Genomic DNA, 22,226 nt, shown 5'->3' with positions numbered 1-22,226 from the left:
TTTGGCGTGTCTTCCAACAACCTAGGAACAGAACCCGACAAAGTCTGCTGAAGGTTAAAAAAAGCATTATGATGACTGTACGATAGATGGATAACATTCAACATGAACATGAACTCTTTTTTAACATGTTGGTTTTGTTCATTGGCCTATTGCTGGCTTATGAATGGCATTGACATGAATTTAATACAACCCGCATCCATAAGTAGATTGTGATAAAATGATAGTATGTATGTATGTATGATGTCAAGTATATACGACGAAGAATCTAACACGATAAGAATCAATAAAAATGAAGTAAAACAGGGATAACAGTATCTTTCCCATCCTAGCCAAACGCCACCCCAATAGAAAGGAAAAGGAAGAAGGAATTATAAAGACAGATGAAACAAAACAAAGCACCAGACAGATAGATAGATACCTTCAATGTTGGCAGAAGATAAATATCGGAACCCGAAAAGTAGTCGGAAGGAGAGCTGGGGACATCGAATTGGAATTCATTTGAATATTGCTGTGATTGATAGTCGTGTTGTATCCCATTTTGAAAATGCTGTTCGTGGATTTCGCAATTTGATTGAATTCTTTTTTTTTATTCGTTTTATTTTATGTCCTGGGACCCGGAGCATCTTCCAAATTAGTCGTGCGTTGTCTCCTTCCCAACAAGAGAGCTCTCTTCATCTTCAGTCCTGCGAGGGCCTTTGGAATGGCCATTCTGACCTGAAGATGGGCCCTCTTCTTCCTCGTCTGAAATGAGCCCCTGAAGCTCGAACGCCTCAGCGTCGTGGATTTGACGATTCTCAGACGCAGACCGCGCGTGTCCGTTCATGAAGCGAGATGGACCCTGGCCGCTTTCGCCGGCATCGTTGTTGCTCGAGTGGGAGTTTGGCTGCACCTTGGCAGATTCGGGCCAGGCGTGAACAGCGTAGATGTGGAGGAGCACGTTGACAACTGAAGGTGGTTAGCATACATTGCAAACCATAAAGTGGGGTTTGTGATAACTTACAGAGGAAAAGGATAAAAGCGATACTGTACAGAATCAGAACGTAGGATACGTGCGTGATTCCAGCGTCGTGGAGAAGCTGCATCTGTTCCTCCGTAGCACCCATGAAGAGAAAGCCAGAGGCGTAGAGGAGCTAAGAAATGGTTAGTGAGACGAACGTGATTGAGGGAAAGGTGATTGGAACGTACAAAAGGTGGCAGATACTGGAAGCTGTTCGGGTCAGAACCGTCCATACTGACAGTGGCGCGATCCTTCAAGACAAAGGAAATTTCGATGATTCTCGTGAAACCGGCAGCCATTAATGTATATCCAAAGATGCTGTGGATCATGGTGCTGATCATCAGTGTCTGGGGATGGGCAGACATGGCATAACCAGTAAACAGAATGACAATAGCGGGGATCAGATTCCGCTTAGGCTGGCCGTTGCGTTTTCTGCTCATCCAGATACCCAAGAGACCGGCGCACCACCAGATAATACCCATTGTCGTGTGCTGCAGATCATTGTGGGCCCAAGGCTGTCCCCAGCGATGTTCCGTGAAGGTGTTGACACAACCCCACGCGGCGATGATGAGGGAATCGAAAAATTCCTGGCTGCGGCCGCTGCGACGCATCCAGTACTGACCGACGAGAAGGAGAATGGTGAGCATGATGCCGTAGGCGATAAAGGCACTTCCCATGATGAAGTGAGCTAGACACTGTCCAAGATGGTCATCGCGACAGTAACCCATGGCCGTAATACCTCCAAACAGCATCTGCGCCCAGCTCACAACAGGCATCACCTTACCGACGACGCCGTGGGCGACGACAAAGAACCGACGAATACGCCCATGAATTCCCTTGGACAGATGCAACTTGAGATAAACACCCAGCACTACCTGCACCACCAACATGAGCATCAAGGAGTTTGCGAAGGACGCGTGGACGTTCTTGGAAAACTGTCGACCCTTGTGGGCGTGACCGAGAAAGTAAGCCAGGACAGCGATAATCGTTCCGACAACCTGGAGAGGAACATGCCAGCGCGAGCGCACGATCTAGTAATAACGAAGATGATTGATTAGATGGATATTCCAGACAACAACGCAAAGACAGATGCCCAAGTATATCATACCCCGAGAACCATTCCCAACGGAAAGATAATGCCAAAGGCAAGTCCCATAAGAATCATGTGTATCCATAATGTCGAGTCCTGAATTACAAAACAATAAAAAATTAGTCCAGGTGTCTTTTTTGATCGCGGCCTCGTAAAGAGAAGGGAAAGGAGAAATCGCATTGCGTACAATAGGATCTCCGGAGACGGCAGCACCGTCAGGGACGGCCTCATGGCCACCATGAGCTAGAGCAGGAGAGGCAAGAAGGAGAGCTGCTAGCACTCCCCCTTGGAGTAGATGAAGTCGGCTCATGATTGCGGGGAGGGATGCCGATGGAGGTTGAAGGAAGAGGAGATGAAGGAGAGATGCTTAGAAAGAGAGGTCCGTGGCGGACAAAGAAAAGCGGACTCCGGATTGGGCCGGAGATATTAATTCAGATGACGATCAGTTCATGCTTTGGGTGAATAAGAGGGAGAAGGAAGAGGTTTCTCTTAGTACAAGATATTGTTTTAAAAGAAAAAAAAAAAAAAAAAAAAGCCCAGAAAAAGGGAAGAAGACGAAACCAAGCTGATCAAGACATTCATTTCCAACGCTGTCAAGGTGAAACTGCCAGCCCTATGGTAGCGCTACATATCTACTTGGTCCTGCGCGTTGTGTCAGCTTACGGTACTGAATGCTCTACCTCTCATTGGCCTGTCCGGATATTCTCTCTCTAACACTCTAAGACTCAAGAGAGCGCATCAAAAGCATCAACTTCTCATCCTATATTAAATTCCATCTCAATCCCCTTGGATCCATCCGCTAAAACCCCTTTTTTGACCCCGTTCCGCGTCAAAGATGCCGTCGCCTGGCGATCTCACAACCGGATACGGGCAACAATCACCAACTCCACTCGCTCCCGACCAGATCATGCAACGGGAGAAGAAACAGGTATTTCCAATCACACGGCCACAACGATGGGTTTCGCAAAAATAACAAGGATGGATAATAGAATGCCCTCAGGGCTTCCATCGCAGACCTTCAATCTCAGGTAGAGCAGATCGAGACTCAAATTGCAGAGACCAAGACTAGGCTACAGTATGCCTTTGAGTCTGATTTAGTGGAAACATTCTTAATGATATATGTTATAGGAATGATCCTTCTACGACCGTGAAGCGGCATATTCGTCTTCTTCATGAATACAATGAGATTAAAGATGTCGGGCAGGGATTGATGGGTCTTATTGCTGATGCGCGCGGCGTGCGACAGATTGATGTACAGAGGGAGTATGGGATAGGTGATAAAGATTGAATGGAGGATTTAACTCAGGTGATGTATTTTTATGATGTATGATATATGATCAATGCTCGAACAAGACACAATCGAATTTAATGTTAACTGAATGGACATTATCCATTAATTTCATTATTCATCCACTATCCAGCTATAAATATCGCGAGATTGTTTCATCTAAAGACAATAGAAAAGTCCAACAACTCCCAATACAATAGCCCGCGGGGGAATCTAACTGGTGACTTTTGAAAAGCGAAGAAGAGGAAGAGGGGGGAAGTCAGTTATAATCTGTACAACGGAACACAGTCATTATGACATTATGAGAGAGGGGTATGTTCACAAAAAGGTAGTGTAGGTGAAGGGGGAGGGTAGGACGAAAGAAAAAAGACATTAGGGTATATATATAATAAGCAAGAAAGGCAAAATTAAGCCTTTCCGAGACTTTGCATGTTCACCAGTTCGTAGTAACGGCCCTTGCTGCGGATCAATTCCTGGTGCGTTCCACTCTCCACAATCTTGCCTTGGTCGAATACATAGATGACATCGGCCTTCTGGATGGTACTCAGACGGTGTGCGACGGCAATCGTTGTACGACCTCGGGCAGCGGCATCCAGCGCTGCTTGCACGACCTTTTCGGACTCTGAATCAAGGGCAGAGGTGGCTTCGTCCAGGAGGAGGACCTTAGGGTTCCGGAGGAGAGCTCGTGCGATGGCCACTCGCTGCTTTTGGCCACCAGACAGCATACCTCCTTTGCTACCGACAACAGTGTTGAATCCCTCACTATCGTTTAGGTTAGCGAAACTGTTCAAGACAAACGGAATTGAATTAGGAAACGTGGGAACTCACGGAAGCGACATGATAAAGTCGTAGATATTGGCGTCCTTGCACGCCTGAACAAGTGCCTCCTCTGTGGTCTCTTCTCCCTGAACCGCGAGCAAGATGTTCTCCCTGATTGTACCCTGATATAATGTTGGTTCTTGACTGACAAGTGACAGGAAGCTGCGGTAGGAGTTGACATTCAGTTGTGAGATATCTTTGCCATCAACAAAGACACCACCCGAGAGTGCATCGTAGAAACGCTCAAGCAGGGCAATAGTGGTACTCTTGCCGCAACCACTAGGTCCGACAAGGGCAACATATTGTCCAGGCTTAACAGTCAAGTCCAATCCCCGGAGAACAGGCTGCTCGGCCCGAGTCGGGTACCGGAAATGTACATCCTTGAATTCGATCATACCATCCATGGTCTCAATCTTCTCGCCATCGTCAGACCAAATATCAATGGTTGGCTTCCGGTCGAAAAGCTTTCTAAATTCTGCAGCAGCATTCTTGGCCTTGCCCATGTCGGGTGAGAACGAAAAGACGGTTCCGGCAGACTGAGCACCAAAGAGAATTTCGGAAAAGCAGACGAAGAAACGGAAAACCGAATATTCATGGTGACCAAGGAGGGTACCACCATACCAGAAACCGAGAGCCACACAGAAGAAAATAAGCGCCTGGGAGGCAGCATAGAGAAGAGAAGACTTTGACACCGAGATCAAACTTACTCTTCCTTGCGCTGTGAGCTGGTCGTGGTAAACACTCCACACATCTCCTTCCCGGGTGAGTGAAGCAACAGTGCGAATGGCAGACGTAGCCTCACAAGCATAGCTAGCGGATCCTTCATAGGCAGCCTTGGACCGTTGCTGGAACCGAGCAAGCATATAAAATCGATAGAATCCGCACCCGAGAAGAACAGGAACGACAGAGATACAGACGAGTGCCAGTTTCCATCCAATTGCCAGGGAAATGATCATGGCTGCAAACAAAGTTGTACTGGTCATAATGATGGTTCCCAGCGTCACTCCACTGATTCCAGACAAATGCTTGGTCTCCGTCGAAAGGAAAGACGTCAGTGCACCAGTGCTATTTTCTTCTCGGTCGAAGAACGTTATGTCCTGACGAAGCATTGATCTGAAGGCTTCGCTTCTCGCCCGGCGGATCAATCTCTCGGAGCTGAAGGCAAACATGGTACCGTTGATAGAAAGATTGATAAACTGAACAATTCCAACAATAAAGAAAAGAAGGGAGTAAAGGTTCGCCTGGTGCGTTATCTCGGAACTCATGCTGAGGGGCATTGAGATCGCGCTGATTGCCTTGGCGTATAGCACAGCTTGAGTGGGCTGGCCTCCACCGGCGAGAAAAGAGAAAACAAACCCGATTAGCATGATAAAGCGCTCGGGGCGGTTGAATGAGGCGATGAATTTGATCAATGCCCATAGGGAGTATTTCTCTTCGGTTTCGGGGCTTCTCTTGGATAGAACGACACTCGAGATGGATTTCTTAGTGGTAGTTCGCGCCACCAGTTTTTCGTCCTTTTCACCATCTGCATTCAACGAAACCGAACCACTGCCAGCAGTCTTGATACGGGCAACCTCTTCCTTGGCGTAGTCATCCTCATCCATATCGGAGTCGATTTCCAAAGCTTCTGCGTCTTTCGCTTCATTGATACGCTGCGCTTCGACGAGGTTGAGATAAGCCCCTTTCCGGCTGACCAATTCGTCATGTGTTCCTTGTTCCTCAATCTGACCATTGACCATAACCACAATATTGTGAGCTGATTTGATCGTAGACAAACGATGAGCAATCACAATAGTGGTACGACCCTCAGCAGCTCTATCGAGCGCAGCCTGCACAACCCCTTCCGATTTGGTGTCCAGGGCAGATGTAGCTTCATCAAGAAGAAGAATCTTAGGGTCGCTGACTATCGCACGAGCAATGGCGATACGCTGTTTCTGACCACCAGAAAGCAAGAAACCGCGTTGACCAACGTTGGTTTCATACCCTTCAGGTAGCGCTGTAACGAAGTCATGAGCATTAGCCATTCGTGCGGCGTTTTCGACAAGTTCCCTGATCTTTTCCTCTGATTCATTCTCATACTTTGTACCTATGAGACCGTAACGAATGTTCGCATAGATGGTGGTTCCGAAAAGAATAGGTTCCTGGCTGACAAGGGAGATTTGCTGGCGCAACCAACGAAGGTTGAGAGTCTGGATGTCATGGCCATCGAGGGAAACCGTGCCCCCAACTGGAAGATAGAAGCGTTCCACCAATCCAACGACAGTACTCTTTCCAGATCCAGAGGGGCCGACCAACGCGGTTGTCTTTCCTGCAGGCATCGTGAGAGAAACGTCCTTCATCACCGTCACCTCTGGTCGCGAAGGGTAGATGTGCTTGATATTACGGAATTCGATGTTGCCTTCAAAGTGATCAAGCGTCTTGCCTTCGTCTGAAAATGGGTCCAATGGCGATGGGCGATCGATTGTGCTGTAAATCTTACCAGCTGCTGCGATGGCATTCGTGAAAGCCTGGCTGTTGGGGCCGACATTACCCAGACTGAATGAGCCGATCAGAATGGACATGAGAATAGTCAAAACTTGGCCCACATCGACCTCACCAGCGACACGATAGCGGGAGCCCATCCAGAAACCAAGGCCGTAGTTCATGAACATGATGCCAAACATAGCGCCAATCATGATTCCGAGAATAACTTGCACCTTGATTCCCCATTTCTCTGCCTCAGCCAAGTGACTTTCGTATTGTTTGGCAAGTTTTTCCTGAGTGCCGAACGCGGTGGCATTTCGGATAGAGCTGATGACTTCCTCTGCGACTGTTCCGCCTGCGCCGTAACTAGTCAAAGACTGCTTGCTGTACTTGACGATGAATTTAGATCCGCCTCCCATGACAAGAACCAGGGCAAAAATGGTAGAGGTACAGATGGCTGCTAGTTTCGCAAATTTGATGTAGGCGATGATAAACGCCGTCACGAAGGTGGCAATCGCCGTCAAGGTCAGTCCGACTTTCTCAGAGATACCGTCTTGGATGAGATTGGTGTCAGCGGTAATGCGGGTGGTCACTTCACCAGCACCCAGTTTATCGAAATAAGCCATGTTTTGCTTCAGAATGGCCTCGAGATAATGCTCGCGAATCTTTTGCGTAATGTGTTCTCCCGCATAGATAAACCCAACAGTGCTGATGTAGACGGTGACAAACTCTCCGATACCGAGATAGATGAAGTACAAGACATTGTGTGTCAACGTATGGTAGTACGAATCAAAATTGGCATTTGGATCGTACATGACAGTCGACATGGACGAGGCAAGAGAACCAAAAAGAAGCTGAAAGCAAGAATTAATCATGACTGTCCCGACATAGAAGGGATCAAAAGGCACTTACTGTGAACAAAGGCATCGCGGCACCTGCAGCAATGGCACAAATAGCGCTGACAAAGATAACCAGCATGTCGTTTCTGGAGGCATATCGAAAGAGAGTGAGGAAGCCGACGTTGGCAACCGGACCGTCGAGCTGTTTCTTCAAGATCTCCTTCTCTTGCTCGGGGAGATGGGCAAAGAGGGCATCTAGGTCATCGGCCTCGGCCGGAGCAGCTCCAGCTAGAGGATTCGGCCCTTGATCCTTGCCCACATCGGTCGAGCCCGAGACGGAGTGCTTGCCGCGCAGCTTTTCATTGTCGGCATTGGACGATTGCGATGAGGGCTGCTCTGCCTGTGTTGCATCGGCAGTCTTCTCCATGGAGGTCACACCATCCTCCGGTTGTTGCATGTTGTGCATGGGGATTGATGGTATCCCACCTTCTGGATGAGAAGGTCACGGACGATGATATCGCTTGGGTAGCTGGTAGACCTTTTACTCCATACAGAAGCAATCGTGGGTGGAGCAGCAAGGACAGAGTAGATAAAGGAAAGAAGAGTATCAGAACCCGCAAGGGAAAGAAAGAGGTCAGAATTTCGAAAGGTCAACCAGGACTTGACCGACTCGGGAGACAGACGACCAGAAAAAGATTCAGGCCCGATGCGGGAGGCAGCGACATGTTTAAGTATGAAGTGGAACACAATCAGGAAGACGATGAAATTATCTGGTATTATCTTTCTGGTGGCGTAACGCAGATACCAGCGCTAAACCGCGTTCATGCTTGACTGTCGGAATCCCGCCGTTCCGACTTTTTGTTTTATGCAGCACTGGAAACAACAATACTAACAGCAGCGAATCAGCGTCTGCCCTGGCAGGATCTGAACTCGTTCGAGGCTAAGCAACAATCAGAATATGGATCCTAAATGGGCCCCGGCTATCTCATTGTGGATTGCACCCAGTCGGGCAGTTAAATTACCAAGCCAGTGCCAGGTGGAGTCCGACAAAGAAGATATTGATACTTGTGAGCCACAGTTACAATCCACCCCTTTTCGAGGTAGGACAACCTCACGGTGCGAGTTGACCTGCACTGATTTGTATATGTGAACCGATGTACTTATAAATATATGCATGCAGGATACGGAGTACTACTGGACTATGGACTTCAGTGCTTTGTGGTACTGTAGGAATCGGGGACTGTATCGAGTATAGATCATCTACCCATCAAACCGGGAGCGAATACGAGACCGACGATGTTTAGGGTAAGGCCTTCATAGTCCATATTGAGTCATCTACAGTTCCCGTGAGAATATAGGTTGGTTTAGATAATCTACCAAGTCTTATTTAGCTATGCAGGCAGCTTACAAGCCATAACTGTTGATGACGGTGGTATAGATGAATAGCGATGATCTAGCCCTGAAGCATAACATATATAGCTGTGCTGTATATCAGTTCAACAGTCAAGATGCATATGCAGTTTGACATAGAATCCATCCTCCATTCTCAACCCTTTTATCGTCATACTTCTAGTAGTTAGTTCAAACCCAGTGGATACAGATATCGTATTTGTCGTATACCGATGGGATCCGCTTTGATTTCTATCGGGATATTTCTCCCCAGTACAGATTACAGAGTACCGCTACGAAGTACATTGCCTGAATAATCCCAATGTGCTTTTTTTCTATATATTTTGTAATAAATGCCATTCATAAGTTAGGTCGAGAATCTTCTGGAAATCCACCTGAATAATTGCAACAACTGATCTTGATAATCTGATGGAAACCAGAAAAATACAGACTGTCACGTTATCCACTGCCGTTACAATACCTTCATTGGTTTATGCTTAGTCGGGGTCGGAGATCGGCTCCGCCGACACCGATTCCATATGATGTTCTCTCGCTAAATGATTCATGCTGTCGACATTGTTCTATTTCCATGGGTTTTCACCATCTAGATGGACTCCATACTCGCTAGGTAGCAAGCGTACACGAGGCTTTGCGGATGCTACCTTGTTTCAGATTCAGATTCAGTCATACATCGATCTAGGTGACTCAGAAATGATTCTACGTATCCCTCGTAAGAACCATCGAAGGAATCGAAGGAAGCCCTATCTCATGCATGCCCGCAACTTGCTCTGACCGACACGCCGTCTTACCAGTTACCACGGGATGTTTTGGTATATTAATATTGCAGTCATTATTATCAAGCGCCTTCATTTTCGTTCTCGTTTTACAGGCTGGCTCACCGATGCTGGTCTATCGTCGGATGGTTGCTGCCCCGTGCACTGTATAACGTGCCCTCGAAGCTGGTAAAGATAGATACCTACTTGCATAAAGCTTACTCGGGAGGACCCACGCCCGAAGAGATCTTCCATTGAGGGACCAAGAAAAGAAACATCTAATATCTAGATGTGACATCGCAGTATGAAACAATAGACTGAAGTTCTGCTACGTAGGACTATTCATCACAGGTGATCTGTCTTCCTGATAGGAAACACACTACTTTCATACTCCCGCACATCAGGCTCAACAGATACACAGCTCGTTGTTGGATGACGCATAAATCTCCTTGCCTCGAGAATTAACAAATACCAAATCCATCATTTAAACTACAACAAAGCTTCTCTCAAACACTCGGTAAACAAAATAGTAGATCGTCGTACGTATCCAAGTCGGGGTAAAATGCATGCCTTGGCAGATGCGGCGGCATTCCCCATTCCTGCCTCAGGCCAACATCACATGACCCTCCCGAAGCGAACCACTAAGCCCTGCTCGCACAAAAATCACCACTCTTTAGACGGTCGACAACCTCACTATCGCCAGTCCATACCCCAGCTCGCCGTCGCGACAAGAATTCAAGATGCCGGTTAGCAGCCCCCTTTTTTGAATGTCAAATCCCCATGTTGAATTAATTTGACATGCCGTCCTTTTCTCCCCGTGGAAAAATGAATCTTTACATGTTCATTTTTCTTCGTGCCGTCAAAATGATATGAAATGACTGTTTGCTAACGCATTTTCCCCCTCAATAGAGCCACAAGAGTTTCCGCACCAAGCAGAAGCTTGCCAAAGCTCAGAAGCAGAACCGTCCCATCCCCCAGTGGATTCGTCTGAGGACCGGTAACACCATCAGGTAAATACCACCGCTCTTCCTTTTCTCGGTCCCTCGATCGTCGCCTTCAAAAAGAGATACGCTTGTGTTATCCGTTGTCCAACCGGGAAAACTACTCGTGATTGCTATTGTCGATGGAACCAAGAAGAAAGAAGAAATGCAAACAGCCAGTTATCAAGAGGGACACATGGCTAACGAATGACTTCGATAATTCAGATACAACGCCAAGAGAAGGCACTGGCGCAAGACCCGTCTCGGTATCTAGATTCGAGACATTGCTTTCCCCCCTTTCTCTCTCCTTTCCGACCGAGATGCCCGCTCCAACAAAAATTTTTTTCGTTCGATTATGATGCCCGACAATGGTGTGCTCGCGATGGCTATGATCTGCGTCCGGTCCCTATTGTCGCTCTGAGTCTTTCCCGCTCATCACCTACTGTTCAAATTTTTATGTCAATTTACGCCTTCTCGTCTGGAATACGTAAGAGACTCGTCTAGCCTTTGTCGACAATCATGCGGAATTTTGAGTTTTTAGATTCATCTATTTTTTATCAACTTTTCTCTGGGCGAAGATTTTACGGATTACATGATGGGGGGTTGGAACAGTGGGTTGTTTTCTTGTCAACACGAAGCGCGGGGGTGACGGGGGGTTGTTCTGTGACAGTTTATGTACACGAGCCGAACAAATAAAATTCAAAAAAAGATATCATGATGGATATAGCCAGCACGATGAACGAGTTTAATACCTACTTATCAGGCGTATCATGGAGAATGGAGAACAAGGGGATTGCAGCCTATTCTGTGGTGGCAATGTTCAGTCTTGCTTTTTTATAATCGACTACTTGATTTCCCTATGATCTCATGGGAGATACATTGCGAATCTAGAATTTAGACAACAATGAAGAGGGGTACATTATTAGACTCAGATCTCGGTCTCAGACATGCTGCCTAAGAATATCCTCGATCTGATGTCACCAGGAATAGACTACATTGGAGAGCATACAGGTATCCAAATAAAACCATGTGCAGTAAAGACAGCAAATTCGTTTGATTAACATTGCATGATGTAAAAAAGCAAACACCTCCACGTTGGTCCAATTGAGCCACTCGGTTCCAGACCTTTAACTGATAGTGAAAAGAGCCAGAAAAACGAAAGGAAATCCGCTTAGATACATAAAAGCCTAACGCCGTATAATGAACGACCCGCGGACCGAAGAAAAGAAAATCTTGTTGTCAAATCGAAAATGTCGGTTGAAGTAGGCGACGATGACATTGACGGGTGATGAAGGGTTTAGCGGCTAGAAAATATTGAGTCAGCACTGAAACCACCGATTGGAAGATCCTTCAAACTTACTCCTCAGCCCATTCGTTCTCACGGCGAATCTGGTCCTCCTCCTCGGGTGTGAAGTCGTTTTGAATGTTGAAAGTCTTGCGGATTTCCTCTGGGGACTTGCCCTTGATCATGTTGGCAACGGTCTTGCAGCCAACGTCCAAGAGAGCCTTGATATCCAGGTAGTTTGCGGCCTGTCGTACAAATTAGCGTATAACTCAAGAGTATATATTAGTAGAGAACGTACCAGAATAATTTCGAACAGCATCTCCTGGTCAACCTGCATGAACTTCTGGTCCCACTCGTCAATGTCTGTGGTCTTTCGGCGGGAGTCGTCGTCATCGCCGGCGCTTGGGGGGTCGCTCTTGTGGTGGCTGCACCACTCCAGGACCTTCTTCAGAACAGCCTCGTTGACCTACGAATGATACAAGTCAGCAACCATCATTGATAAGGTTATATACTTGGAGGGTATTCAGGAATCTAACTGACATTGGGAACGGGAATGGCCTCGCCAGAGTCACCAAGATCCTCAAGCATGTTCTTGATCAGGATGGAACGCTCAGCGACATCACGCTCTAAATGAGAAGAAAGGTTAGTATTCCATCCCACGCACTGGGAAATCGTAAACAATAGGAGCCTACCAATGGTGATATCGACGCCGTCGGAGCTAGTCAGAGTAATGGTAGGAGCAGACATTTTTGAAGAAAGTATGAACTTTTGTGTGATCTGAAAGATGTTAAAAAGGAGTAAATGAGGTTATTAAAGAAAGCGCCAACTTGCTGTAAGCTCAGGTATGACTCTAGTTGAGGCAGTGAACCGACAGCAGAGGGGCTTTTAGGTGGGGGCGAGCCTTACCGATTTCTGTCGAGATTTAGGTCAGTGGGAAATTGAGATGAGAGAGAAATGTCAGGGAATCACACCTTAAGTATCAGAGCTTGATGAAAGTGGAAGATGGTGAAAGAAAGAAAGGGGGAGAAAAAACAGCGACAAGAGTGGGTTGCTGGAGTTGTTGTTGGAGGCAACAAAGCAAGCGCAGGCAGGGAAGTGAATTATGGATGGGTTTGGCTGAGGCCGCAGAGGGGAATAAATGATGCGGCTCGTGTTTCTGGGGAACGCCGAGTGCAGCTTTTGCCTGGTGCTACTCTCTGGTTTCAGCTCTACTGCCTAGAGGAGCCTAAATGAAGACTTGAAGGGATAAGAACTCTTTGTTCTTGTGGAATCTTCCATGGTTCTTTATGACAAATTTGTCTTTGATCTCATCATGAAGGGGATATATGGTGGTGTATGGAGTGATACAGCTGCATTGATGGAGAGTATTGAGAGTTGAAACGAGTATGAGTCTTACCTTGACCAGGATAAAGATATATATATATATATACCATAAAGATAATCGATTCCTCATTTGAATTATTCATAATGTATATTATTTCTTTGTATTATTTTCTTTCTTATACTTATTCTTTGTTCTTGTTGTCATGATATTTCAGTACCTGAGTTCTATACCATACAGTATGGTAAGGATAATGCATCCTCAGGCCTCAACAACTTCAAATCTCCGCACAAAAAGAACATTCGAATAATAATCTTCAAAATCGCCTGCTGCTAGATGTCTACGCTGTCTAATTTAATCCCCTTGTTGACCCACAGGCTGGACTCAATCAAATCCATCCAATTCGAACGACTACAAGCAATAGTCTAGTAGCAGTGATATCATCCCACCCGACGCGTCTCTCCTCCTCTCAACCCTGTTGTTCAACAAAGCTACGGTCGCATCATAATATTATTATCTTCTCTGGCGCACTCCTCTCGCAGCAACCCTTCCACTCCTTTCTTTCACCCTCTTTCTTTCTCTCGCCTCGTTTTCCTTCTCTAGAATCATCATAGCCAATCTTGATCTGCCCGATGCAGCATGTACATATCTGTCTTTGAATCTCATGTGCCGTGTTGATTTCCAGTTTAACCACCTGAGTCATGTGGAGACGAACCTACTTACTCCTCCTGCTGATCCGTGTTTATTTTGCCCTCTCTCCAAGCTATCTTCATCCTGATGAGAATTTCCAGGGCCCGGAGGTCGTTGCAGGTATGTTTGTGTGTCGCATATTCGTGATCGCCTGACAATGCGATCGTTATCTTGTCTCTACAGCCGGAGCTGTCGGAGAAGCAATTGCGAAACTGCATCCCCACCAGACGATGATAAACAGATAACTTGTATCGTATAGACATCTGACAGACTGATCAATGTGCAGGGCGCATATTCTCATTTCCATCCAAGCTACCCTGGGAATTCACCGTCGACAATCCGATTCGCAGCGCCTTTCCACTATGGCCCGTCTACGATGTGCCCATGAGCCTGTTGAAATGGTTCTATACCGAGCTCGGGACGGGACATCCTCCTCCAGATGTGATTTTTTATTTCCTCCGAGGGGTCATGTTTCTGTTGAGCTTCGTACTGGAGGACTGGGCCATCTATGAGTTGGTGCCCTCCCCGCGCCAGCGCCGAGCAACTGTGGTGCTGGTCGCATCCTCGTACGTCACCTGGACTTATCAGACGCACACCTTCTCCAACTCCCTCGAGACGCTGTTGGTTGCTTGGGGTCTGGTGTTGATCCGTCGCATTGTTGAGAACAAGGTTTGCGCAACCGTGTGCTAGCAGAAAAAAAGAAAAGAACATACCTTGCTAATGTTGGTGTGCAGCGTCGCTCGTCTTTTTTCTCCTGCGCGGTCTTGTCTTTTATTGCCGTCGCCGGCGTCTTCAACCGGATCACTTTTCCAGCCTTTCTTATCATTCCTGGCCTGCAATTGTTGCCTCATTTTCGGCGCAAGTAAGCCTCGTCCTCAAGTCCCATCGTATGTGTTGTTGCTAACTTGAACTGCAGGCCGATTGCCCTCGTTTCCTTTATTGGCTTTGGCCTATTCTTCACTAGCGTCGCTATCCTCGTCGACACGGCCTTCTACAGACCTTCGATCTCCATTCGGAATGCCCTTCGCGCTCCTGTAATCACCCCACTTAATAACCTCTTCTACAACTCCAATTCCTCCAACTTGGCTCTCCATGGACTCCATCCTCACTACCAGCACTTCATAGCCAACCTCTTCCAGCTTCTCGGGCCTGCCTATGTCATGATGATCTGGTCGCTCTTCAGTCGACCGATCATCCCACCGTGGCTGCGAAATATGCGTGCCGCCTCTGCCATATCGGCGACTGCTATCCTTTCCATCTTCCCTCACCAAGAACCTCGCTTCTTGATCCCATGCGTTCCTCTCCTTCTCAGCTGCTTCAAAATGCCTATGTCGCGCGTGCTATTAGCAATTTGGGTGATCTTTAATGCCGCTCTCGGATTTCTCATGGGGGTTTACCATCAAGGTGGCGTGGTTCCCACCCAACTTGCGATACCTTCTATTATTTCGACCAATGTGCGGGCACTCGACAGAACATTGGAGCCAAACACCAAGACCCCCGCGACTGTGTTTTGGTGGAAGACATACTCCCCACCGCTATGGCTACTAGGAGACAACGCCAGCCTATCCTTAGACATCAAAACTCGGGATTTTATGGGTATCCCTGGGGCAGATCTGATCCAGGAACTCGAAAACGCAGTACCCACCTGTCCATCTAACAACCAAGACCCGGAGAATCCAGAATCAGTTCCAGAGACGGAAAACAAAGATTCCATCTTCGTGGTCGCTCCCAAGTCCGCTACCTTCCTCGACAAGTACACTGCATCGAGCCAGTCAGAAGAGCAAATCCCCAATATCCAACTTCACGAGCTGTGGACTTATAGGAACCATCTCAATCTTGATGATTTGGATTTCGGTGATGACGGCATCATCCCGACTCTGACTAGAGTGATTGGCCGACGAGGACTCACCGTCTGGTCTGTCAAACGGACCGGGTGCAATTAGTTGTGCTTTATATACACCTTATTTGACTTTGTCCTCCTTTTTTTCTATTTTTACCTTCTGTTTGGAAGTTTAGTGGACATTACAGATACAACCTTTCTGCTGCTATTTCTTACTTCAGTTTTGCATCTTCTTTGTACCTATTGTCTTCAGTCTGCATACACATGTATTTCTTTTGATTAAAACATAGAGTATGTGTGCATGCATGTACATACACAGCCACATAGCTGTGGATAATATACCCTAACCCTACTCTTTGACACGCTATTGAACGCAGTAAAATACTGGCTACATGGCTAACCCATTGAGAATATGAAAGCTAAGACTGAATAAAATGTTCCATTTTGCCCATTAGCTACGTCTATGACTTGAATGTCATATCAAGTGGATAGGAGATTCATCACGTCAGGACGCTCGGCTACATAGCCAAGCAGTGACAACTGCGAAAATTAAGGTTCAATGCGACAAGACAAGTAAGACGTAGTCAATCGAGGGCGTTAAAAGAAAACAGGAAGCGCCAGTCAATTACATGAGGCGGAATTCGTAGACGCCAAATCAACAAACTGGCCCTGGAGAATCATTCGGAGACATGCATTCAAGAATTCGTTATGGGAGGAAGATGCCGTGTTAATCATATCCCGTCTTCGGGATCGTCGGGATTCTCAAATAGATAATTGGCTGCAAGCTCTTCGTTCTTGTCGCAAGCGAAGTATGCCTGGATGACCAAGTCTCGTGAGAAACCAAGGCGGCAAAGCTAGCAGGGGTCAGCTTTCAATATTATAGGACAAAGGGAAGAAGGCTTCGCATACACGCTCGATCGCATCTCTCTCCTCCTCTGTGACACTGATTGCCTGGGTACCGGGAGGAAGTGCGCCATCGTCCTCCTCGCTCAAAAGCTGAAGAAATTGTTCCTCATTTTGTCCAATGAGCTGAGCAATTTGAGGGTTACCCGCGGCGACCTGCTGGAGAATGGGCTCGAGCATCTGCGGCTGTTGCTGAACAAGCTGGCGAAGCTGCTGGAAGTGGGGGTTATTCCGCAGGAAGTCGAGGTTGGGCAATCCTTCCCCAGCTCCAGCGCCACCAGCACGGGCTCCACGTCCACCTTCCGGCCCACCAGCCTGGGCAGCAGCCTCAAACAGGTTAACCGGTTCCTCTCCACCTGTTGTCGCGGGAGCACCGCCGGTAGGTGCTGCAGGAGCGGCGGCAGCGGCAGCTTGCTGCTGCTGCTCTTGTTGGATATTGTCGGGAATTCCCTTTATAGAAAGAAGTTGTCAGCTCAAAGACGCATAAGTCAGATATCATGGGTACGACTCACAGTCAAAAGGTATTCAATCGCACGGTCGGGGTTGAAGAAGGCGGCTCTCATGGCACGGTTGATATCATCTCTGGGGAAACCCATGCTCTCCATCTGCGCAATGACTGGTTCACTCTGGGCACCAGCCAACAGTGTCGAAGGGTCATTGAAGGCGGCATCCGAGGAGGGCTGGGCAGTTCCAGCGGCAGCAGGGGAGGGGGTAGCAGGAACTGCTGGTGCAGGAGCGGTAGAAGGAGCCGGGGCCGAGGGAGCGGCGGGCGTCGAGACAGGCGCTCTCGAAGGCGTGGAGGGGGCTTGCGAAGGAGTGGCTGCGGAGGAAGAAGCCTTAGGCTGCAGGCGGGGGTCAGTCGGACAACGCGCCGAAATAAATTGTCAAAGGAATCATACCTTGGAAACCATGCAGACTATGAATCCCTTCTCCTCGATGTTGTATGTCTCGATTGTCTTATCATCTTGCAGAATCTTTCCTAAAATGGGAAATGATGGTCAGCCTCTGCAGTCTGGGGACCCTGAAAAAAAAAGACAATCCACGTCGCTGGAACGGCTGAAAAGATGCAAACTAACCAGAATAGATGAGCTTCAACTGAGGAACTTCCCATCCTTTCGACTCGGAGATCTTCTGCTTTACTTGTCCGACCTAAAGGCAAATTTCAATCAGCCCCGCACCGACTTGACGCCGACAAGCTCACGCCGGGACAACGGGAAAATAACGTACAGTCTCCGAAGGTTCCGCCTCAATTTGGAACTTCTGCTGCTTCAAATCCTAAAAGAGAAAAAAAATTCAAGTCAGAGGCTGAATGAATGTGCCATGTGGAGAAGGTAAAGCTGGCATACTTTGAAAGTGAGCTGCATCTTGCGCCACCAAAAGAGAGGAGGGTATGGCTAGAAAAAGGTGGGGGGGGAAGAAGACGGTGAATAACAGAGGCAGTTGGTAGATATCAGAGATGATTTAAAAAAGATCGAAGAAGAAGAAAGAGGACCGATCCAGAGAAACAGCACTGGGGACGATCTGGAAGGAGGATGGAATCAAGGAAGAAGAGAAGAAGATGATGATAATGATGATGATGGAAGAGGAGGAGAACAAGCTGGATTGCTGGAGGCGGTGTCCGTCAGCCTCTTTGCCTCTCAGCCACACCCCTCGCTAAGCTAAGCCACAGTGTTTGTTTACATGGACGTAAATCCTCCGTGTTCTTATTCTACGATCAATTGGTCTTGGAGATATCAATTAATTGGTTTGATCTTGGTTGTCCGAGTTATCCCGTAGCCTGGGCTCTGTATGGCGTATTGAATGCTCTTCCGTATGTGTCGCTGAAACTATATATATGGCGGGGCTAACTACTACACCTTACAGAAACAATGCTATACCCCTGTAACATCATCATCATCATCAATCGATAATCCAACAAATGTATACATAACAAACCATCAAAGATTGAGTTGCCAGCTCATCATTCAACCGAGTACGGTGTGCACCAGAACACGCCTACTACAGACTATCGGGTCACTACTGCGAGCGATCGTGATCATAAGAGTCTGTATGGCCGGAAGATATGGCAAGACATCCAAATTAGAATAGCCTGAAGCCATCCAGATAAAATAAACAGACTATTTACATTTTCCCGTGCTCCGTTTCCAGTTCTGATCCTGCGTTTGCCTCTGGGTATGGTGAAAAGTACTGCTCGACAGATCGCATGGATGTATCACACTACGGCTTTTGCTCTAAACGGACCACCACCACAACACAACAGCATCACAAGTCAAACCATCTCCCGTCTTTGGCTTTCTCTGATGATTATTCTCCGCCATCTCTCAACATGGAAACTAATATCAATAGTCCGAGAATACGGAAAAAGCAAGATTGATTGAACCTTGTTTGATGATCATACGATGGTAGGTCGAAACACGGCCGTTTTCTTCAGCTTACTGACCCGGGAATCCCTTTTGAGATCTGTCACATTCGACTTCCATCCATCCATCTATCTGGATCTATCCAAATCTCCTAATCCCAGAATCGCCACGATCAGCCATTTAGCATACCGTCCCGGGAACCTGGAGATCGACCCGGCCGCTTCAAACCGCCACATCCCTGGACCATGAACCACCGAGTGGCCCTGACAAATTGGTTTCTCGATCTGTTCCATGCGCGAACAGCATTGGTTTCGAAAATATGATGTCCCAAGAAGTTTTGGAAGCTTGAAGATCATCGCGTAATGGAATGGGTCTGCCAGGCACGCAAGCCAGATGCGTCTACGGAGTACGCTTGCAGCATGGATATGGCTCTATCGTAAGCCACTGCTCCATCTGGCTGAATGACGACGGTTTGATAAATAGATCGTGGAATTCTTCTAGAAGATGGAGCCCTATGCGATGGATGAACAGTGTCGCAACAATGGTGATACTAGAGACCACAGATTAATTGGGATGGGCAACAAACAAGTCTTTGGAGTATCAGCCATCTTCAGGATAAATCTCCAATTGATACCAAAGCAATTGAGTTCGATCTGACAGCGGCCGTCGTCCCCGGGATGCAGTCTATCTTAGTCCTTTTTGATCTACCTGATGGACCCCCTGACCAGACGCTAGACACACTTCCCCCCTCGAACTACTGTACCATCTCCATCTCAAATCATTCCAGATCAGAACTGATAGAAAAGATATCGACGCGGAACTTGTTCCCCGCTTCCCCTGCGATAGCCTTAGGCTGCTCCCGCTCTGCTGGCATGCAGGTTCCCGATATCTACCCCGGCTCTCCCCCTCCTAGCTGTCTTTGCTGTCAGTCCTCATCTCAATTCCTCTCTTCCATCCTCTCTTTATCCGCCTCTTCCTCCCTCCCAAGCATATCAGCCGTCTCTGATTTTGCTATATCTGGATCTAAGTAATGTCTATCTGATGATTTTTATGTGTCTCCTATGATTTTCCTTGTCTTATTTGCTATTTGTTGATTGTATCCCACATACCGACCCTCGTGCTACCATCGATATTATTATCATTTGGCGCCTGCCCAGCATTTGGTTGAGAACCGTCCTCTCTGTATCTACTCGAGATGCACGTGGCCGTACTGGCATACTCCTTCGGGGGTGTTTCCCTTGCCTCGACCTTCGCCGTGACAGTTCTCAATGGCCTTTGCTACGCATCTTCCAAGTCTGCATTATCCCCTAATTCTTCGATTGAGATTGCCCCTGTTGTTCTCAGCTGTCTGGATTGCATCAGCTTGACAGCTTTGCTCCTACTTTTGGCCAATGATGTCAAGACTGGTATACAACAGCGGGGCAGGTGGAAGGTCAAAGCATACTGTCCCATCATCGCATACCTCTTCGTTGCGATTGGGATAACAGCAGGAGCAATAGCATCAAGTCATACAGAGTTGGGGAGAGCTCGGTCATTGCTCATTGCCCGCTGCGTCATTTGGGCTGTTTCTTCTTTTACCAAAGGCCTATTTGGCGGCCTCATCTTGATGTACTTGTGCAATGGACGATCACGCTCAGATTCATCGGACCTCGAGATGCTGCCCGACATTTCAAGCATGCGAACTGAGATGATACGCAAATCCCCATCGCCTACATTTGACTCACAGCGCCCTTCCTTGTCAGCCGACCCTAAGATTAGCTCGGACGGGTTGACTCCTATCCAGCATTCGGCGTCCAGCGTATCGAATCGGTATTCTGGGAGAACGCTCTTTCAACAAGACTCTAAACGCAGCTCACTCGACCAGAGTTCTGCAGGGCTGTCCGCTTCAGACAAACTGGATGGTCTTGAGGACCGCGACGCTAGCCCTGCGGTTGATCGCAATGGATCGCATAAGATCCAACGGAGTCACTCCGAAATCAAGAGATCCCTAGACAGCGTGGTACTTTCGCCATCACCGGGACCCTCATCACCAACGGCGTCATCAATCAACCTGGAGCTTCCGACGAAGCCACCTCCACCGAAAGTGAAGATCACCAAAGAAAGCAACATCCATCCCCTATTTCGCTCTGACAGTCCCTCGCCACCACCGACACCGACAGTTGGTACAATCGTCAAGGCATCCCCGGTGGCTGGTCAAACCATTACGATGAAGACGTTGAGCCGGGTGAGATCCACCAATTCGCTCCGCGTCAACGGGCCGCGAAGTCGATCACCGTTGTTTGAAAGAATGGACCAAGACCAAGACCAACCGGGAGACCAGGGGCTACCGAAACCAGGGAGGATAGCAGAGCCATCAGGGAATATGCCAGGGTTTATCCTGGCAGCTGATGTGCGGAGGTCGATTTCGCAATATGAGAAAAGGTATGATTTGAATGAGTCGCCTCATGAAAGTTAGATCCATATTTCCTTTGTTCCTTTGGCATTATTTTGTTTTACTTCTCCTTTTTTATACTCTACTATTTCTTTGTGTCATTCTTTAAAGCCACGAAAATAGCGTTTGATTATTTCCCCCTTTTTGAGCCTTGCTATGTATATAGGAGCTTGAGAGGGATGGACGAGACGAACTGATGTTTATAATTATGAATACATACCATTTACTATTCAGATAGCAATGTCATCAACAGTAGACGAGAGGATCTGCAAGAGCCAATTAGACCAGGAGCGTAGCTTTTCTGATTTCAAGTAGCGGTCGGTGTTGGATAGGTAGGTATCGTGATTGACCGACATCACCACATGATCATGCTTATGCCACCGACATACAGAAGACGGAGGATAGGATAATATAAAAATAAGCATCTATAATTGTCCCAGCATCATTGAACACAATAAATCCATGACAGGTGGGAAAAAAGCAAGATTGGGATGGTGGTTTAGCGCCTCCAAACAGATCACCCTTGCATTTCCCACCCCATCGCCAACTAGTAATCTCCTCACCACATCCATATTCTCCTTATCACCATCACCATCACATTTCATCAGCGTCATTTCCATCTGGGTATAATTCTCATTGTTGATGTGATTATTTACATCTGCTGCGGTGGATGGTGTCAACCCAAACAACAGACATACTAAGCACAACCCGTGCGCCACCCTAAACCAACCCAAGGGACCCAGTCAGAAAAAAAAAAC

General features: G+C 47.5%; 8 protein-coding genes across 8 annotated transcripts; 4 read left to right on the top strand and 4 right to left on the bottom strand.

Moving 5' to 3' along the window:
- Positions 1-631: 631 nt before the first annotated feature.
- On the bottom strand, positions 632-2,397 carry ASPWEDRAFT_102491 (Ytp1 family protein; the record flags this gene model as incomplete). Its single annotated transcript, XM_040827480.1, has 5 exons — positions 632-945; positions 1,001-1,130; positions 1,186-2,028; positions 2,106-2,183; positions 2,275-2,397. 5 exons carry the CDS (start codon positions 2,395-2,397, stop codon positions 632-634), a joined length of 1,488 nt encoding a protein of 495 aa, XP_040695036.1.
- A 303-nt stretch (positions 2,398-2,700) lies between these two features.
- ASPWEDRAFT_179095 (SWI5/SAE3 family protein) lies at positions 2,701-3,472 on the top strand. The gene is made up of 3 exons (XM_040831785.1): positions 2,701-3,015; positions 3,077-3,162; positions 3,216-3,472. The coding sequence occupies exons 1-3, from the start codon at positions 2,923-2,925 to the stop codon at positions 3,373-3,375; spliced, it is 339 nt and encodes a 112-aa protein (XP_040695035.1). The 5' UTR covers positions 2,701-2,922; the 3' UTR covers positions 3,376-3,472.
- Positions 3,285-8,228, bottom strand: mdr1 (ABC multidrug transporter Mdr1). The gene is made up of 3 exons (XM_040834113.1): positions 7,570-8,228; positions 4,204-7,511; positions 3,285-4,137 (listed from the first exon to the last, which is right to left on the bottom strand). Exons 1-3 carry the CDS (start codon positions 7,951-7,953, stop codon positions 3,783-3,785), a joined length of 4,047 nt encoding a protein of 1,348 aa, XP_040695034.1. The 5' UTR covers positions 7,954-8,228; the 3' UTR covers positions 3,285-3,782.
- A 2,339-nt stretch (positions 8,229-10,567) lies between these two features.
- On the top strand, positions 10,568-10,912 carry ASPWEDRAFT_99996 (60S ribosomal protein eL39; the record flags this gene model as incomplete). The annotated part of the gene is made up of 2 exons (XM_040839706.1): positions 10,568-10,668; positions 10,864-10,912. Coding segments are annotated over 2 exons (150 nt in total), but the record flags the coding sequence as incomplete, so codon positions are not given.
- Positions 10,913-11,534: 622 nt separating this feature from the next.
- Positions 11,535-12,976, bottom strand: skpA (SCF ubiquitin ligase subunit skpA). Its single transcript, XM_040832842.1, has 6 exons — positions 12,830-12,976; positions 12,616-12,700; positions 12,464-12,549; positions 12,222-12,389; positions 11,999-12,168; positions 11,535-11,942 (listed from the first exon to the last, which is right to left on the bottom strand). The coding sequence occupies exons 2-6, from the start codon at positions 12,668-12,670 to the stop codon at positions 11,936-11,938; spliced, it is 486 nt and encodes a 161-aa protein (XP_040695032.1). The 5' UTR covers positions 12,671-12,700; positions 12,830-12,976; the 3' UTR covers positions 11,535-11,935.
- A 969-nt stretch (positions 12,977-13,945) lies between these two features.
- smp3 (glycosylphosphatidylinositol-alpha 1,2 mannosyltransferase smp3) lies at positions 13,946-15,877 on the top strand (the record flags this gene model as incomplete). The annotated part of the gene is made up of 4 exons (XM_040837033.1): positions 13,946-14,054; positions 14,221-14,603; positions 14,669-14,796; positions 14,851-15,877. The coding sequence occupies 4 exons, from the start codon at positions 13,946-13,948 to the stop codon at positions 15,875-15,877; spliced, it is 1,647 nt and encodes a 548-aa protein (XP_040695031.1).
- Positions 15,878-16,505: 628 nt separating this feature from the next.
- On the bottom strand, positions 16,506-18,041 carry ASPWEDRAFT_23450 (putative UV excision repair protein (RadW); the record flags this gene model as incomplete). The annotated part of the gene is made up of 7 exons (XM_040832484.1): positions 16,506-16,628; positions 16,684-17,127; positions 17,190-17,519; positions 17,577-17,656; positions 17,754-17,826; positions 17,905-17,952; positions 18,024-18,041. 7 exons carry the CDS (start codon positions 18,039-18,041, stop codon positions 16,506-16,508), a joined length of 1,116 nt encoding a protein of 371 aa, XP_040695030.1.
- A 2,109-nt stretch (positions 18,042-20,150) lies between these two features.
- On the top strand, positions 20,151-21,856 carry ASPWEDRAFT_263052 (uncharacterized protein). Its single transcript, XM_040832837.1, has one exon. The coding sequence runs from the start codon at positions 20,233-20,235 to the stop codon at positions 21,490-21,492; it is 1,260 nt and encodes a 419-aa protein (XP_040695029.1). The 5' UTR covers positions 20,151-20,232; the 3' UTR covers positions 21,493-21,856.
- Positions 21,857-22,226: the final 370 nt, after the last annotated feature.

The sequence above is a fragment of the Aspergillus wentii genome, assembly GCF_001890725.1.
Source record: "Aspergillus wentii DTO 134E9 unplaced genomic scaffold ASPWEscaffold_1, whole genome shotgun sequence".
Lineage (NCBI taxonomy): Eukaryota > Fungi > Ascomycota > Eurotiomycetes > Eurotiales > Aspergillaceae > Aspergillus > Aspergillus wentii.
The sequence above is the reverse complement of the archived record's forward strand: the minus strand, read 5'-3'. Positions and strand labels throughout refer to the sequence as shown.